The sequence below is a fragment of the Sparus aurata genome, chromosome 1 (genome assembly GCF_900880675.1).
Source record: "Sparus aurata chromosome 1, fSpaAur1.1, whole genome shotgun sequence".
NCBI classification, from domain to species: Eukaryota; Metazoa; Chordata; class Actinopteri; order Spariformes; family Sparidae; genus Sparus; species Sparus aurata.
In genome coordinates this window covers 12,730,570-12,749,413 of record NC_044187.1, presented here as the reverse complement: position 1 = coordinate 12,749,413, position 18,844 = coordinate 12,730,570, and the positions used below count along the sequence as shown (strand labels likewise).

Below are 18,844 nucleotides of genomic sequence, written 5' to 3'. Positions count from 1 at the left end.
AAGATCCCGAACCGATCGAGTGGTTCAGCTACTGCAGACACGTCAGATCAGGAGCACGCTGATGCTGCTAGCTCAGCAGCTACAGTTGAGGTTTTGGTCTTAAAAAGGGTACGATCGACAACAAACGGGAACCAGAACGCTCCTGGTGCAAAGTCCTTGTCCCCTGCCTGTAGATTCTGCATTCACATGCAAATATCTGTTTACAGAGATCATCCAGGCCCAAACCAACCCACAAATGTTTTCTTTAATGTGCTTTCAAGGACAAACGTCTAAACTAATGGAGACAGTAGAACAGCCACTGGTAAACAACTGCGCATCCTCCCTTTTCTTTTATATGTGTGCAAACATTATATATGCCGAGTTATTCTGCTTTTGGCCAAGGCTATAGTCCAACACGTGGTGCTTTGCTTTTCATCTCTGGACTTAACATACAGATGACATCTTACAGTATGAGCAGAGGTCTTTATTGGGAAAACATCAAGTTGTGAGAAAGGAGGCAAGATGGAAATGGCAAATCAAGCGAGTTTAATAATCGCCGTGGCCCGGCTCCACAAACAACCAGACACTTCCAATTATCACCAAATGTTCCAACGCGGAGGTGATTTACGGAGTCAAAACATCAGGAGAAAAGTGTTTCATTACTCAAATATTATTGCACACAGACAAACACATCAAAGTGCAGATAAACACAGCCATAGGACGTAGTGTTGGCCAAAGTGTGTCCGTTAATCTGTGTGTGTGTGTGTGTTTGTGTGTTCTCTTAAGAGGGGAAGCTATGCGGGAAAGGTCGTGATGAGGTCGTGTCCCTCCGGTGGTCTCATTCTAGCACGAGCGTGAGTCTCACAGTACAGCTGCCCCTCCACGAAGAAGTAACCCTTCTGTTTGAGGTTGACGTCACAGTCGGAGCACACGAAGCAACCGGGGTGACGGTATTTGTCCCGTGCTTTCACCACCGTCCCGCTGAGGGCACAAAAGACAAGAGAGGGAGACGTCATGGGCAAAGAATGGGGTGCGATGTGGAACCAACAAGATAATTAAATAGTATAGTAAAGTCAACAAAGGCACTTTTAGGTGGTTTTTATTAGGAACACTGCAACATTTTGCATTGCATGGGTATAAAAGTCTTTCCAGTAATTGTATAAAAAAACATATTTTTAGGATCTAAACATGGAGTCAACAACAACAAACACACAAATAACTCTTTCACAATAATTTGAATAATGCTGTAATAAATAATGGTATGATGACGATGACGAAAGAGCCTGATTTGTTAAATGTGATGACACACAGAGCCTAAATGACTTAATACATACAAAATCTGTGCAGTAACAGGTTTATAGTAAAATGTATGGTTTGTGACGCATTATAACACATTATGATGTAGTCAAATTCAAATAGACGGACAAATTAAGTATTTATTAATGTTAGCCGTGATTACTTGTCATGATTTGGGGTTTCAGTTTAGTCATTTCCCTGTTTAATATTGAAGGTCGTTCCTCGTGTGTATGTTTTTGATTTACACTTCCTGTCTTTGTCTTCTTCCCGACAGTTTTCTGTGTGCAGCTGTGTTTAGTGTGTTAATTAGTCCCAGTGTCACTAGCATTAAGGGGCTGTTTAAATGACAATGGTTTTCTGCCTAATACGGTAAACTTAGGGTGTTCTCCCCTACAGGAATATAAGGGTGTAATCTTTGGAAAATGCCACCGTTGCCATCGTGGTGTAAACTGGCATTATGCTGACGCTTAGGCGTCGCCTAATAACAGGAAAAAACAGGAACAACGAAAGACTCTGGGGCTTTGTTTGTTACTCACTGCTGATTTCATTAAAGTTCCTCCAGCAAAGTGTGGGTTTGTGTGGTGTTATTCTTTGGAGTTTAATTGCGTCACCTACTGGCCTGGCATGCAGACTTCGGCGTAAGTGAAACTGTAGTCATGTAAACTTTGTCGGTTCGCCTGCATCCTTTCCCCCTATCGTGTGTTTTTGTGTTGTGCGTCCTCAATGTTCTCGCGTTTGCTCCACATGGTTTTCTGTTTTGTTTTTTTCTTCCCTTCCGTTCTCACCTGCCTGCTTGTGAAGTTATTTGGATTTCAGCTTTATCTCAATAAAGCTTGCTTTCTTTTTTTGCCCAACCAACCAACCCTGCCGTTGTGCGCCGCAAACGACTTTCAGCTAAACTGTAACACAACATCTGTAACGGTGTATATACACAATTACTTGATAACACTTTTAACATAAATATTTATCATAATTAATGACATATATGTTATTGCAACAAATGATTACAGTGGGTAATTAAGCATTTATTAGCTGTAAATACGTATGAACTGATTGTGAACACACTTCATTATATATGATTGGACTTGTTGGAAAAATATAAAGCTCTTTATCAGGATTTGACAAACAGCTTGATTGATTTGAAAATGATTCTATATTGTTCAGCGCTGTTGTGTAAAGGCAGCCGTACAGTAAACTTGCCTTTATGAACCCTGTTCAGCTTGTGTGTGTTCAGAGAGAGGGCTGCTGATTACTTTCTCCATGAGCTATAGGTTGTGTTGTGCTGTATTGTTCCCGTTCTCCGCCCTTTGTCCTGTATTGATTTGTTAAGGCTCTGGATGTGAATCACAGATGATTTTTTTTTTCTATTTTTACTTACACAATCCCATTCCCACACTTGTCGCAGACGGGCAGCTTCTGCAGGTTTCCTGTGGGCGGCGTTGGTTTGGTCGTGGGGGCTTTTACTGTCCTGGTCACAATGGGACGAGTGCCTGTCCACACAGGAGAGAGAGAGAGAGAGAGAGAGAAACCACTCAGCATAACAATACTGTACTTATACACGACTGGAGGCCACAAATAAAAACAAAACACTCAACAGGTATGAGGCAGGCCCACTTATTATTGTGTGGCTTGCATCAAATCAGCTGATGACGTAAAACATCAAATATACCGTCTCTGTAGGGTTTTTAAGTGAATATATATACTTTTGTAGAATCACAGTTGTATAAATACCCCGCGTGATGCCACTAAATCCTCCACATATGACCTTTAAAACATCTACAGTATGTCTACAGTGGAGGGTTCTGCCTGTTTTAGCTGTTGGTATATATATGCGGTAATCTTTTCAACCTGTGAGATGTTTTTGTGTTGCGGAGGAAATCGTTTGTGAGAGAGGAAGAGCTCACCATCACTGTCAATAAACTCCTGCAGGGCTTTGAACGAGCCAGACTGTCGAGGAGCTTGAGGCTCCTCCTGGTCTCTCTGCAACATCTGGTACACGTCAGAATCCTCGATGCTGGTCAAAGTCCGGGGGCTGAGCACACACAGACACACAGGGCAGTACAACACCAGGTCAGGGCGCAAACACAGAAAGCACGCTATACTTTCTACCACTGCTGTGGTTTATAGGACAAATTAAACTTTATTTTCCCACAAAGCTAGAAGTTACGGTGGCCCTGTGGGTCAAAACACAACAATTTAGAAATTGGAAACATTTTGGAAAACACATTGTTGAGGGTTCTGAAAGGTCTTCTCCTGTGAATTGTTGTGTTTTGTGAAATATTGTGTTTTGTAAAAAGTTGTGTTTTCTGAATTGTTGTTCTCTGTTGCAAAATGTCGGTGTGTTTCTTTAAAAGTTGTTGTTGTGTTTTGTAAAGAAAAAAATTGATTTGTCAAATGTGGTTTTCAGGCTTGCCGCTGTTTTTCGTGAAGTAACATTGTTTTCTGATATGCTGCTGTGTTTCTGAAACGTGAAGTTTCCTGAAATGTTGTGTTTTGTTTGTTTTGTTGCTTTTTTTTGCGGGCGCCGTTACAAACTGAAGCAGATCAGTTGAGGACAAACCAGCCGGAGATTACAGAGTAAGAGCCTGGTTGAGTCGAGGCTTTGAAGAGAAAGAGGTTTGGATGCTAAATGCGTGATTAGTGAGAGCGTTCATCAGCCGAAGCGTGTAGAGAAACACGAGAAAGGGAATCATGCTCTATTACATTATAATAGAAGCGCTAGCGTGCTGGTTCTGGTGGTCATGGATCCGTTACAATGAAATCTACGTCTCTATTTTCCATGTAGGAGAAGTCGGTCGACATGACTTTGGCTTGATATGATACATGTCTTATTCAGAAGTCACGGTTAAGCCGTGGAAAGATGAATTCCTGCGGGCTGTGGTAATATATTCTCAGCGTGACACACCATATATCAGGTAGCCTAATGGAAGCCACATGAACATGCTGCAGCACATCTGCGGCCGTATTTAGCTGCTCTACTTCATCCGACGGGACGGGGAGCAGCTCGGGAGGTGAGTCATGTAAAGAGCAGGTTGATGACGGTAAATGTAACATCGGCAGACGGACATCATGTTGCTATATTTGTAGCTGCGCGAGGCTGTAATGATTATTACACCAGAAGATACAACATGGACAGATGAAAATGGACTCTTTGCTATTCCGAGAGCCTTTTAGCAGCGAGGGGACGGACGTTTGGTGACAGAGAAAAGGCTTTTTATGTTAGAAAAAATATGGTTATTGAATCAGTTGGTTCGTTGATAAAATATTCTAAACTCAGTCCAGATTCCCCCCCCCCCCCCAGAGCGTTTGACTGGAAAAAGCTGGTTAGTGAACTTCATTTCCCTTCACTGTAGACGGAGTGAGAACCATCACCTCTCAGGCTTTGGGTGAACCAGGCCTCGGATCTGTCCTTCCATGGCGTCCTGGATGTTGCCTGACGAGTACAGGCCTATAGGAGTGTTGTAGGCCGCGCTGACCACCTGCCGCTTGTCGTCGAGGTTCGCCGCCGCGATGAACGGCTGAGCTTTCCGGTTGTGAGCGGTGCCAATGGGTTTATATTCCTGCGGGGGGAGGACGGGGAGGTGAGGACGGCGTCGAGAAGGAAAGCGCGAATCCGATTCTCACACAAGACAAACAAACCTGCTGCTCGGCTTCCAGGTTGATTTTAAACGGGTGAGCTCTGCCCTCGTCGACGACGTTTGGGGACCACAGTCTTGGTTCGTTCCTGGGAATTAAAAACAGATCCTGGTCAGAAGGTCACAACAGAAATGATAAACTGACCGTTCAGTGAGTTGTCTATAATCCCGACCTATAAAACCTCATAAATAGGGGTTTAAACTTCTGGTACCACGTTGGCCTTTTCCTGTCACACCGCGTTCATACAATAAATATGAAATTTAGCCAAAATCACAACCCGTACTGAATGTATCCACACAGTAAAAGCAACAGGAGCACCACGTGAAAGCACAACAATGGCCTCCAAACTTAATTTACAACTGAATGAACAGCTGCCTGACACAAAAATGGAACAATAGAATCTGCACAAACAGGCTAATGTATTCAGTTTCATTATATGCGCAGGTGTTGCCTTTACTGGGTCCACCACCTGTTCGTGCGCGTGCTTTTTTTGATTCGGCGTACAACCTTTCGATAGTGAGACAGAGCTGACTGCTGGACTCCTTGATCTTGTTCTGAGCCTCACAGTGCATCATGTCTGAGGCGGGGATGCCCTCGATGGCGAGGATGACGTCGCCGGGACACAAGTTGGCCGCCGAGGCCTTGCTGCCGGGGGTGATCTGGAGGGGGAGAAGAAGAAAGAGTGCTTTTGTATGAGAAAGACTGCGGCTGTGATATATCAATGAGACGATACAGACAGGTGACGAATAACTTCTTTTTATAAGAGCGGTGCTGTCCACCACCATTTTCAAAACAGCAACTTCTTCCAAAATATGAATTGGAATAAAGGTATTCATTAATGGTATTAGTTTCAGAGGTGTGCCCAGGAGGACCAAAGATATTTAAAGCCAGGGTGGTTCAGCAGCTTTCTATAACACAGCGGACCAAAACGTTCTTCCTAAGACTGTTTATTTTCATCTTCAGAGAGCAGAGGCACGGACTATTTCAAGAAAAAAAAGAAGAGAATGAGAGCAGAGAAGCCTTCTCTCATGGCTCCACTTTTTTCATCACTGAATATGAATCCCTTGAAAATACGTCCATAAATAACAACAAATAAATGTTTTCTATGTGATATATTTGGAGTTCCGACCAAACACACAAATATGCTTCGCTCGAAATCGGCTGACGTCTGTGATCGCTGGGGGTCATGTGAAGTTTGGGACCTGAAAACAGAAAAGCTTCCAAAAAAAAGTCCTGATTCAGCACATTATGAAGGTGAAGGTAAACAAGTCTGTTGTTTCATACAGGAGGGCCCAAACATGATATCTGGTATATGATACTATCAGCTCAAAGATTTAGTTCAAATGTTAAATCTTTGAAACATAGACTCACAGAATATCTTTGGCATGTCAGTTTTTTGCGCTCGGGTCCACACAAATCTGTGTGCAACCTGATGGCTGAAGTTCCTGCCGTGATGTCGCAGTTTTCCACCAAGCGTCTTGTGATGTCACAGAACGTTTGGCCCTCTCAGTCTTCACGAGCGCCTATAAATGTTCAGCGGTGTTGAGGTCAGGAGACTGTGGAGGAGAGTCCACAGTTCATGGCACGCCTCAGAGCTTACAGGAACCACTTAGAGATTAAAGACGACCACGACGTCCTGACTGCTGCCCAGTGTGTAATTACTTCTGGTGCAACTGAAGAAGCCAGTTGTTACGTCCTTCTTTCACTCTGTTCAAGGTGCACTACGTAGTTTTGGGGAAGACGTGTTAATCAGAAGAGAAAGCTCTCCAAAGACTGTTTTGAAAACTGAATAAACGGAGTAAACAAACTGACCTTAAACAACAAAACAATTTCATACTGTTTTACTCTGTTTATATGTGGCGGACCCTGCCACCTCTCTAGCTTAAAAAACATTGTTCTTGGACCTTATGTTCCTCTGAGAACAGCCTGTTTATTCAGTTATGGAAAAAAATACTTAGTTTGTATTATTACCTCATTAAAAATGCAATGTGCAAGGATTGGCCACCTATCAGCATCCTACTCATAACAAAGTGGGCAACATACAAACACAGTGACCGCTATTTGCTGCCAGCGGTTCAGACTGGGAGCTCAGGGACCGGAGTGTTAGTTGTTTACACCCCTAGAACAGGAGCTTTGAGTGCCTTTGGACCTGGGCAGGCCAGGGCTAGTTGGTTAGCATGCTAATCTAAGGAGATACCGCTTCAACACAATGCGTAGACATCGTGACATCAAAACTGTTATTGACTCACATTCTCTTGATACTTTAGCTCATTTCTAAACTTTTGATTACATACTACCACTTTAATATTGTAAATATTAAAGTGGTCAAATATAACATTCTGGGTTTGAATGAGATGATATACTGACTATAATTTGTAGGTTATGACACATTAGAGTGAATCCCTGGATAAAAAAACCCCAGACTTTCCCTCTCTGTCTCCCCAACAGCCCAGTGTGTTCAGGTGGGGCAGCCTTGTGAAACGCTTCGGTCTGTTCTCCATCACTGGCACCTCATCTCCTCACGCAGAAACTCAACAGCATGACCCCGTGTTCATGCTCCACTGCTGGGATCACAGCTTTATATAATCATTTTCATTCTCTTAGTCTGTAAATGCAGAGGTTCACAGACTCCACCAAGAAGCCCAACTATTCAATAAAACTCAAATCAGAGACGATTGAAGCCAATCATGACTTGAATCTACTTTTCTTTTTTTTTTGTCCCACCACATGCACTCTGTAAAAACACCAACTGCTCTCTGAGATGCAGCCGGGAGGGCTGCCGTTACAGAAAGGCCGTGCCCTGGTCGGTATGCTTGCGTGTAAACCGCCCGTCTCTTGTCATGGAGATAAAATAAACATGCGCCGCTTCCCACTAAGTGACAGCATCCAGATGGAATATGTATTCTGCCGGCCAGGAAGTGATCAAGATTAATAAGAACTCCCCCCAGAGGGTCACGGAGAAGATCTCAGGAGGCAGCTTCAAAAACCCGACCCAACATTCCCCCTTACACTACACAGGCCGTGACCTATGCTCGGGCCATATTACATTACGAGACATAGCAAATTTAGCTACACCGGGATGTTACATTGAAACTCGAATGAGGTCATCTGCCTATAAATAACCGTGGATGAAAGTGCTGAGGGGATGTCTCATGCTGCCTGAGAGGGAGCGGTGATTTACAGCAGAGCGTTTGCTGTCCGTGTCTGTGTTTTACGGCTCTGATGTGTGTTACCTGAATCCAACACAACTATGCTTTTTATTGGATTCCTTTGTTTCAGCTGTCGCGTCTTTATCTTTCTGCCTGTGGTTTCTTCCGTGGTTTATTCCCTCTGTCCTTCCAACTTTCCTTTCCTCCTTCTTTTTTTTTTTTTACCTTTTCGGTTTCCTCCAGCCTTTGTTTATACCTCATGTCTTCCCTCATTCCTTCCGCCCCTTTTCTTCTTAAACAGATCCCGCAAGCATGAAAATCCCCAAGAGCACAACTAAAGATTCTTCTGTTCTCAACTGTGGGAAAATAATCACTTCATATTTGTTTTATGATTATAGGAACAAAAAACCCCAAAACAAAGTGAGAATGAATGATGTAAGGAATTAAAAAAGGAAAGAGAGAATCCAGTCACGGCAACAAGCAACCTAGTAAACGCTGCTCTCTTGTCAATGTGTTTATATGAACAATGAATCAAATGATCTTTTTCACCTCAGCTCTACAAGAGAATTTCAGCATCTTTAAGCCCATCGTTTCGGTGTTTAGATCCAGTAACTTCTCTCACTCGCTACACTTACATGTCTTTCATCTCCCGGCAGGCAACAAACAAAACTTTGAGAAAGCTGCCAGAGACCGATTGAAAGAAGAACTGTCAAAATTGATGCAGCAAGGGTGAGGGTTCGGTTCCAAACTTGTTTCTTTTAAAGGATACCGACCAAATGACATTGATACTACTGAGTACCAAATATATGGCAACCACTGTAATAGCGACGACAGTGTAACAGACGATGACAGTGCTGCTTTTTCTACTCTGGATAAGACTGACGTTATGAAGTAACGGCCTGTTGTTTCCCTCTAATGTTATATTAATGTTGTTCCTTTTGACAGTTTATATATATATATATGTATATATATATATATATATATATATATATATATATATATATATGTATATATATATATATATATATATTTGTATATATATATATATATATATATATATGTATATATATATATATATATATATATATATATATATATCTATATATATATATATATATATGTATATATATATATATATATATATATATATATATATATATATATACACAGTCCAACACTTTGCTGATACTCCATCAGTTTCTACATTTTTAGTCCCGCTATTAAAAAGTTTGTATAACGGCTTCAAGGTCCTTTAACAGCTTCTTCTTTTGAAACGCTGCTCGATTTTGTACCGAATGTTTATTATAACAGAAAGGGTAAAGTATTGAAAAAATAACTGTTGTGTGCTGATTGGTTCAAATGTCAACAGTACCCAACCATAGCAGAGGCTAAGACCTCCTTACCTAGTCTCATTAATGGGTCAAGCTCCAATAATGCTGGATCCTACGCTCCCCATAATGCACCTCAGTTATGCCCTTCATTAGATATTACATATCTATGACCCGACCTCTGTACTGGGACATGGAGGGGATGGTGGAGGAATTGAGTAAGAAGGCTGCCAGGCCGGTAACCACAGTTTGTGACTGCGTTTCAACAATTTAAGCGTGAAACCACCAGAGACCCTTAATGAGGGACCTCGGCATCGCAACATTCGTAAACATGACATCACTGGATATTTTCAAGGAGACATTTTCCAGCCGTGGATAAGTATTTTAAGCCACAGCCAAGTGTTTTTTGTGCCTACATGTAACACACCGTAAGCACAATGTTACCTAAAGAAACATAAAGGATCAACATTTCGGGGTCGCAGCTTGTTAAATGCACACGCCGAGGGAACCATGATGACTTTTCTCAGACTGAAATAGTCCCTGCAGAGCCACAGAGGACAGCATAAAAGCTATTTTTACGCACTAAGACGTTCTCCCAATGACATGAAGATCACGTAAACTGATGTGTAGGTTCGGCAGAGTGCCCCTTTAAGGCTGCAGTCAGCTGCAGAAGAAAAGATGGTAATCGCTTGTGTTTACTTTCCTCGACCAGCCGGGAACACCGTCGGGACATAAAGAGGAGGATGTTCCTGACCAAACATGGCAGTGAGGGGAGACACTGGGCCCAATCCCTTAAATAAATCCTCAGTGTGCAGAAACAATTCCTTTGAATTTGTCTCACAGAGCGCACTGGTGAGGTGTTTCGTCTTCTCTTCTGGTTTATTTCCACATGAATCTCTCTCTCTTAGATTTTCCTACACGTGGCTTCTTGCGTTTCTGCTCGCGCATTGTTTACACACCCTTAATTCCTCTCCTTCCTCGCACACCCAGTCTTCTCTCGTCACCGTTCTCATACGAGGCCGCCGAGTGTCCGCTGACACAACAGGTGTGAGGTTATTGGGCAGAGCCACTGGATTGGAAAGCTAACTATGCTTTTAGTCAGTTGTAGTTTCTGAGGTCTGACTCTAAATATAGACACGCATAACCCCAACAGAGCGGGATTACTGGGTCTCCTCACATCTGATCCCAGAGGATACAGCAGATGAATGCTGATGAAGACACCACTGTTCATGTTCCAGCCCCAACCCAACTGGCAATGTCTGTTTCGGCAAATGTCCTATGTCCTTTATGTCCTAATACCTTTGTGCTCATGGTCTTGCTTGGGTTTTGGCAAAAAATACACTTGGCTAGGGTCAGAAAAACATCATGTTTTGACTTAAAAAAAAATGTTTTGTCACCTCAAACACAGCTGGAAATCTTCCTCTTTAAAAACATCCAGCGGTGTCACACGTATCAGCTGTCCGCAGAGATGTTAACTGCTGACTCATCCTGGTGACTGTGCTGGGCAGCCATAGCTATTATTTATTTTTGTTGTAAAGCACTGCTTACTTATAGTAGATCGGGATTTATGTTTATGTGTCTGTATGTTATATTTCTTTGTTTTTACCGACTCTCGAGTTTTTCCTAACTTTTCCTTTTCCCCTAATTATCCATTTGTTGCCCTCTTTGGTCTTTCCTGCCATCATTCAGGGGGGAAAGACAGATTAGATTCCTTTCAATTGAAGTTGTTTTTATAACGTTGTAAGATGACACATCAGTCGAAGAAGTGCAAAACGTAGAAACTACTAAAAGTGATAAAACAGGAATAAAGCTGTTTTTAAGAAAGGGACATGATGCACACATTTTGGGATTGTTTGTTGTCTAAGACGTGAGATCAGAAAAGATTGAGACCAGTCACTTACCTAGATTATATTACATTATGTATGAAAAATGAAGATGGATATCTATACATGCGCATTTGAAGATGGAGAGGGTTAGCTTAGCTTAGCTTAGCATAAGCACGCTAAAGGTAAACAGCTAGCCTGGCTCTGTCCCTAGTCACCAGATCAGCACTGCTAAAGCTCACTAATCTTAAACCAAAGCGTAAAATACAACTTGATGTCTAACAAAAGAGCTCAGAGGCTCCAGGACTGAGATACAAAATGTTACTTAGTGAGTTTTAAAGGCTGTGATTGTGCAGATTTTCGCTCCCTTTAGTCAGAACCAGGCGAGCTCTTTCCTCTTGCCTCCGGTCTTTGTGCTAAGCTAGGTTAGCTGGATGCTAGCACCAGCTTGCAAGTCCCTTTAAACAGAGTAAATTCTTCTAAGTAACCTTGTTGGTTATTTCATGATAACACGCGGTTCTGTTTGGATTGGATCCTGTTTGGTTTTTACTTTGTGTAAACAGGAAATACCACGTTAACTCCAGGAAATTATCATTTTATCAACAGAGGAAGATAAATTCTGATCTGAATCAGCGGCCACGACCTCCTCAACGTTCTTCCTCTTTACCAAATATCTGTCAGATAAATCCTTTGTTAATGCAAGAGAGTCTTACAACAACGAAGACGAGCTGCATGATGCTGAGCGGTGACCTCACACTGCACCGTGAACAGCTGCACTGTTAATATAGATGCATATAAAATAACACTGTGCTCATCTTCTCCAATCTCCGACACATCCATTCTTCCATGAGTTGACTCCTGCCTCTCAGTGTGTGAATCAAGTTTGTTCAAACTTAAAAAAGTGGATTCTTTCTTATTCCTTTTTCTTTCTTCATCAGGTTTTTACTCAAAATGAACCAACAAACTCTTCAGGATTGTTTGGGAATAACGTCATAATCTCAACGTGCTCCTAAATTCCTCCGCCTGAAATCCACTCAATGAGACATCCGTGCTTGTGTTTGTGCACATGTCGGAGTACGATGTAAGCTGCTATTTGTATCTAAGCCTCTTACATTTGCTGTGGCACAGGTGCAAACCGCATACCATGCTGAGTCCGGACAGGCTCGTTCTAGAATGAACCCTCCTGCAACCGCAAACACTGACTCCTCTGGACTGGACCACCAAAAAGTTGAGGCACATTTTAGACACTTTGGCTCATCAAATCATCGCGTCACTCACAACCAAAAGTAAAGTTTTTGTTCTGTGGAGCCATTAAAAAAATGATCTGTAATCGTGTGTTCTCATAATAGAGACGTCCTCATCACTCACTCACCCTGGAGATGGTCAGGGGCTGGTTGAAGTCCTTTCCTCCCGTCAGGCGAAACCCCCAGGGGGCTGGGCCGTCCAGCACAACATTGAGTGGCATGACCCTTTAAAAGTCTTCCCCCCCCCTCCTCTGCTGTTAGATAACAACAGGACGGACGGATAACCGCTGTACACTGCGGGGGACAAAGTTAAAGAGCACAGGGAGAATCGAAGTGATGGAGATTTTGAGCCATGTGGGAGGGTGCAGGGGGGAGGAGAATGGACAGACACCACCCCGGCAGTCAGGCAATTGGTCAGATTTTTGGGAACTGGCTCCCACCGGCACTTGCTCGCCAGTTTTCCTATTTCTCGGAGCCCTTTTCTCTCACTGTGTTTCATTTTCTCTCTTGCTACTTCTCTCTCTCTCTCTCTCCAAAAGAAGGAGGCCAGTGTTTTTCCTCTTCAATCAGGTGCTCCCACTCAGATCACAGCCCGTGAAAACACCTACATGGACAAAGTGAGGACAGAGTGAGGATGTAAACCAGCAACCCTCCCCCCTCCTCCTCCCTCCACCCTCCTCCCTGCTCCCTGTTCCCTGCTCCCTTGCTGCTTCTCATCCCCGGGCAGCTCGCAGTCTGGCTGGCCTCCTCTCGCTCTGGTTGACGGGTCTTGCTGCTCCTGTCCTTATTTGGTCTGGAGGCGCAGCTCCGCTCTGAGGCCCTGGAGGTCCCGCAGGAACATTCCAGCCACTATTGATCTGGATGGGACCCAGGACTCTCACCCCCGAGCTTATCAACACTTCAGTTCAACACACAATGTCTCATTTTCTCTCCTTACACCAGAAACAAGGTCTGTTTTTTTTCTCTCTCTTGAGCTAAAAAGCCTTGTCGAGAGAAAACGTATTTACTGTGATCTTTACACTTCATCCATCCAGCTGAGAATATCTTTAGAGGCATATCCAAAAAATATGAAAAGAAATACACAAGGAGGCTTCAACAAACTCTGAGCGAGGCTTCTTGATCTATACGTCAACACTGACAGACTCCCTCAGAGTTTCCACCGTGTGAATGAATTTTTAAAGAAAAAAATCACACCACAAAAATCCATCATCTGCGCAGTGCGTTGAAAGTCTGAGTCCAGGCAAAGTATTTTCAAAGTGGATCAGAGTCAGGGTTTGTTTCTGCAGTCGCCATGGCGACGTAACTCCCTGACAAATAAGGGAAGCTGATGATGATGATGATGATGATGATGATGATGATGACGATGATGTATTCATACTGCACCACGTCTCCGTCTCTCTCTGGACAGACATGCAACAGTGAGAAGCTTTATTCGCAGACACGTTCTCTCCTTCTCTCCGTCTTACGTATGTTTTACCTGCTCAACCTGTGAAAGAGCGACTGATGTCACTTTTATGTTGCGTATAAACTGCCTGGAGGGGCTTTTAACAGCATCATTGAAATAATAATAATAAAAAAAGTGTTGTAGCTTACGTCGTACAGGTGCTGGAAAGACTTGAAAACGCTTACATATCGCTGTTGTGTTTTAAAGGATTGAAAACTGCGTGTAGGTTTAACTGCATTACTTTCACAATAAACACTTTTATACCAGCTCAGCCAGGTGATAGGATGCCAAGTCTACTTACAGTCAGGTGAAACATGAGGCTGGTCTGTAATGCCATCCCTCTGTAGAGTGACATCATGGAACATCACTTTAGGTTGTTTACAGCTGTGTATAAATATGTAATTTGTCACAGCTTAACACGGCACTTGAAAATGCCTTAAAAGTGCTTGAATTTGAATAAGGAAAATATGCAGGAACCCTGAGTTAAAGGAATAGTTCACACAAAAATGTCAGTTCAGTCATCTAGATGCCCTCATGTCAGGTGATATTTCATAGTCCACAAAACATTTCTGGAGCTTTACAGCACAACAGCGTTGCAGCGTCCTCCTCCGCAACTGAAGTCAAATAAGGACGTTTTCTTGAAAGGTGCTTTTTGGTAGAAAATTTGATTCCTAACTCGTCAAAAAGTGACGCATTGGGTTTTTGATGAGTTGGGAATGAGATTTAAAAATCAGCTTTTCTTACAAATAGCACCTCAATGGAAAATATCATAAAATGATTGCACACAGCTCATCTTTGGAAACTCTGAGATCCCTCAATGATGTGAAAAGATATTTACACCAAAAGCCAAAATCTACACTGTAGCTGCCAAGCTGTACGGAGCCAACCCCCCCCCTCCCACAGTTATTATCAGTTATCAGATATTTAGGAAAATGCTGTAATACTGTTTTGCTCCAAAAATGTTCTGCGGATGACAAAACTCCCATCTGCATGTGGGTGAGTAGATTTGTTTCCAATTAAACAAACTTGTATTCATTCATAAGGTTTTTAGAAAGAGCACTTCATCTCACGTTGGACTGACACACTCTGGAGCTGCAGCAAGCCTGGGACGAGTCTGGTGATATTTTACATCATCAACATCAAGTATTGGCTGCATTGCTAAAGCCTGGTGCATAAAGTGTTTTTCTTTTTGACAGAGACACATCCATTGTTGTCAAAAAAGCAATCAGGGAGCCTCGAGCGCTTTCATTTAATCTGAATATGGGAACTGTAGTTTATTTTCCTTTCATTTTCTCCCATGCACCTACCTCCAGACAATCCAGCTCTGACTGTCTCACAGTTCACGTCTCTTTGTGTTTATTTCCTTTGAAGATGGAGGTCCTGTGTTCCAGTATTTGCAGCATTGTTTGATAGATTAGTTATTGCTTTTTCTTTTGACAGTTTTTGTTTATTAATTACAAAACAAAAAAATATAAAAAAAAAAAAAAATCAAACTTGTGAACTCTGGTATGGTGTGTTTCTTTGTATGTTGCCAGTCACAAACAAACTGTTTGCTCATCATGGCTGTAACGGTATTGATCCACAGCTGAAAGTAGTCCCTATACAGTTAGGCTTTTTACTTCAGTACCACAGATAACAAACACTTTTTAAACCTTCTCACCACCCATGACGTGTTTCAGTAGGAATGTGGTCGGAGCTGAGTGCAACAGAGAAGGAAAATCAGAATGTACTGAGAGATGGTTTGTCTTTTTATGGGCTTTGTGGACAACAGGAAAAATATATAACACCAGTCTTTTTCTCTATGAAAGTAATCACGCAATGACATGTTGCTATTTAAGTTTCATCACTCATAACTTAAGACTTTTTATAGCATTGTGCCTTAATAATGTAATCAATTATGTGCACAGCCTTTTCCCCTTTTTTCCCCAAACTTCTCTTCAGCTGGCTGATTTTTACCGCACATTACCGCCACCAGCTGTCAACCTGTGGTATTGTGTGTAACAGAGCTAGAAATGTGCATCGCGTCACCTCTATGCTTGAGTGAAATTCTGGAAAAAACTCTGCAGTGTACCTTTAATGGTCATAAACGAGATTTCCCTTTCAGCCCTCAACGTCTCTGTTGAGCTGAAAAGAGAAAAATAATTGGGATATATTTCATCTACCAGCTGGATTTTATTAGCAATACAGCCCCCAGAAAAATCATCCAACAGATGCTAAGATATTAGCAGATAGAAATACTTAGGTCCAAGAGTGTGCATTGAATTTGATATTAACATGAATAACATATAAGATTTACAGTTGTATTACATGTATAAACATATCAGGAGTCAAACTCTTCAATCCAAATCTGTTCCTAATGTTGTATCAAAGGCAAACTAGAGTTTGTGACCATGTCCTGTGCACACCTCCCGACACGTTTTCTAAACTATATATGCATAAATTAACTCTTTTTTTTTTTTTTGCATCACAGAAGAGGTTTACATATACATGGCTATTAAAAATTAGCGAGTTGGATGTAAGGCAGCAATCAACCAACTCTACTGAGTCTACCTACAGTAACTTGAGTTTAAATACGTCACTGGCTCCTAAAACAACAAATAACTGGAGGAAGAAGAAAAAGGCCTACATGCCCGGCTATGTTCAAAGATTAGCACCACTGATGGAGAACGTGAGGAAAGAAAGAAGGAGAGGAAACCAAATGTGATGGTGGGTGAGAAAAAGCTGACTTTATAAAGCAAGTGGATGTTGGCCATTTTACAGCTCTCATACAAAAGGCTTACAAAAACACCACAGACGCCAGACGCACGCACACACACACGCACACACACACTCAGACACACACACATTCATGCACACACACACACAAACACACTGGCACACACACAAACAAGTGTTCTCACACCAGCTGAAAGAGTGGATGACATGGAGGTGACATGTGATGCGTGAATGAGAAATCAAAATATATCTTAAGGTGCTTCAACAATTGTTTTTTCGTCGTCAGTGTCCATCCTATGTGAAACACGAAAAATGAGAAAAGAAAAAAAAAACATAAATCACATTCACTGAGCATGACAACATACGGTGGAAATTGCCAGTAATTCCTAATATAGTATATTACTACATAACACAGTGACAACTGGGTTAAAAGATGCCACCAAAATCTAGTGGAAAAAAAACTGCAGTTACGTGACTGAAGTTTCTGATAAAATGCCGTCTCATCCTGCATCTGGCTTAAATAATTCAACATAAAACATCATGACAACCGGCATAATCATAGCCCGTCAACTATAGTGTTACTGACAATTATATTTTACTTGACAATAAAAAAAAAAAAAACAACCCTTCAAATGTGTTGAACGTGTTTCCATTTCCATCCCTTCTAAAATCATCTCATAACACAGTTTGACCAGCACTTGTCCTCTAATAAATATAATACCTAAAAGGTCGGTGACCTTTTTGCATACACTTTCCAAACATGACCAATATACCCAGAAGCCCCACAGTCCTATCAACCTCTAGTGTGAAAAATCTGAAGTGGAATTTTGAGAAAAAACAAACATGAAATTGTGTTAAAGTTTTGTTAAAGTGCATCAATCCTAGTGTGAAGATGTTCATGATGAAGAACTTTGTGTTTTCTAATCTTAAACTTTAGATCTATCAGGTTTAGACAGCGAGTACACCAGCTTCAATGATATTTTCTGCCACTTTTACATAATTTGAGATAATGATGTGTTTCTCGACAAATATATACCCAAATTCTTAAGAGTCGATCAATACCTCGGGTAACACGTAACATTGATACACGCACAGTCTTTTCTGTGGGACGTAACATCCTTTTACCTGAAATATCGGCTGCATGGCTGCAATCCCTTCAACACAATTCATATATAACAGACCTGCTGACAGAATACTGTTTTTACAACACTCTCTGCTCCGTCTTTGGGGATATTTGTGAATGAACAGTAAAATAAAATGTAACAGGTGTTTTTTTTTTATGTGCGGAAATAAAAAAATAAGGTGATCGTTGTGATCTTACTGCCCTTTAACAGAAAGAAACGCACCAGCGCGGTGCCGTTTTCTATCACTGAATGTTTGCAAAGGTTCCTTTGATATCCTTCCATCACTGTGAAAAGTTAAAGGTCACTGACTGGAGCACAAAGTTTGGGTTCTCCATGATAGAAAAATAAGGATAAAAAGACAAGATTAAAAAAACAACATTATCTTTATAGAAGTCTTCCATTAAAGATGGCTAGTTAGAGCTAAATGTTCTGTCTGTGTGAAGCCGACAAGCCACACATACACGCAAACACATAAATGTGCGACACGTCTTGAGGGACGGCGTGAGCGTTGGGAGGTGGCGTCCTGCGGGTGCTGTGCTGAGGGGCAATGGACGTGTCACAGAAGGGGGCGGGGCCAGGGGTGGAGGAGTCTGGAATCATCATTATAGCTGCTTCACGTAGTTTCCTGGGAAGGTTCCAAACAACTTGCTCCTCCGAGAGGTCCCTTCAAAAACAAAGAGCAATAAAAGGAAATGGTCAGTGTTTATAACTTGGCGGCAGCTCTCACTAATATTATTCCAGCTCACTGCAGTCTGGACATCAGCCAAACCTGGAGATCAAACTGAAAAACATCTTTAGAGGGCGAGGAATGTAAATATTATCATGACAAACATATTCTCACAGTCACTGACCTTTAACTGTGAGGTTATAAATATGTGCTGGGATCACAGTGCCATCTAGTGGTCTCAGTCCTGAATTGGACTGCATAGTGTTTGTTTTTGACTGGAACTAGATATTAAAACTTGGATATACTGCATTTTCATTTGCAGTTTTTTTTTTTTTGGGGGGGGGGGGGGGGGGGAAGATTTGGATGGAAACCTCACTACTGAACACAAATTATTTACTTGCCTTCTCTCTATTGTACCACTTCTATCAAGTCCTCTACT

General features: G+C 42.0%; 2 protein-coding genes across 18 annotated transcripts in view; both read right to left on the bottom strand.

Moving 5' to 3' along the window:
* Positions 1-442: 442 nt before the first annotated feature.
* Positions 443-12,882, bottom strand: LOC115579936 (PDZ and LIM domain protein 3). The gene is made up of 7 exons (XM_030413740.1): positions 12,584-12,882; positions 5,419-5,570; positions 4,915-4,999; positions 4,648-4,835; positions 3,180-3,307; positions 2,654-2,765; positions 443-960 (listed from the first exon to the last, which is right to left on the bottom strand). Exons 1-7 carry the CDS (start codon positions 12,674-12,676, stop codon positions 774-776), a joined length of 945 nt encoding a protein of 314 aa, XP_030269600.1. The 5' UTR covers positions 12,677-12,882; the 3' UTR covers positions 443-773.
* A 3,169-nt stretch (positions 12,883-16,051) lies between these two features.
* Positions 16,052-18,844, bottom strand: part of sorbs2a (sorbin and SH3 domain containing 2a) — a 50,450-nt gene continuing 47,657 nt past the window's right edge. For all 17 annotated transcript variants that reach the window (XM_030435261.1, XM_030435698.1, XM_030435179.1 and 14 more), the window contains one exon: positions 16,052-18,402. In XM_030435261.1, coding sequence (XP_030291121.1) covers positions 18,341-18,402 — 62 coding nt within the window. In that variant the 3' untranslated portion in view covers positions 16,052-18,340. The remainder of the gene's footprint in view (positions 18,403-18,844) is intronic.

Excerpts from the sequence above, each read along its gene's own strand:
- LOC115579936 (XM_030413740.1), bottom strand. The coding sequence starts at position 12,676 with ATGCCACTCAATGTTGTGCTGGACGGCCCAGCCCCCTGGGGGTTTCGC. Across the intron at positions 5,000-5,418 it reads CTCTGTCTCACTATCGAAAG|GAACGAACCAAGACTGTGGT; the intron begins GTTGTACGCCGA and ends TTTAATTCCCAG. Across the intron at positions 961-2,653 it reads AAGTGTGGGAATGGGATTGT|CGGGACGGTGGTGAAAGCAC; the intron begins GTAAGTAAAAAT and ends TTGTGCCCTCAG.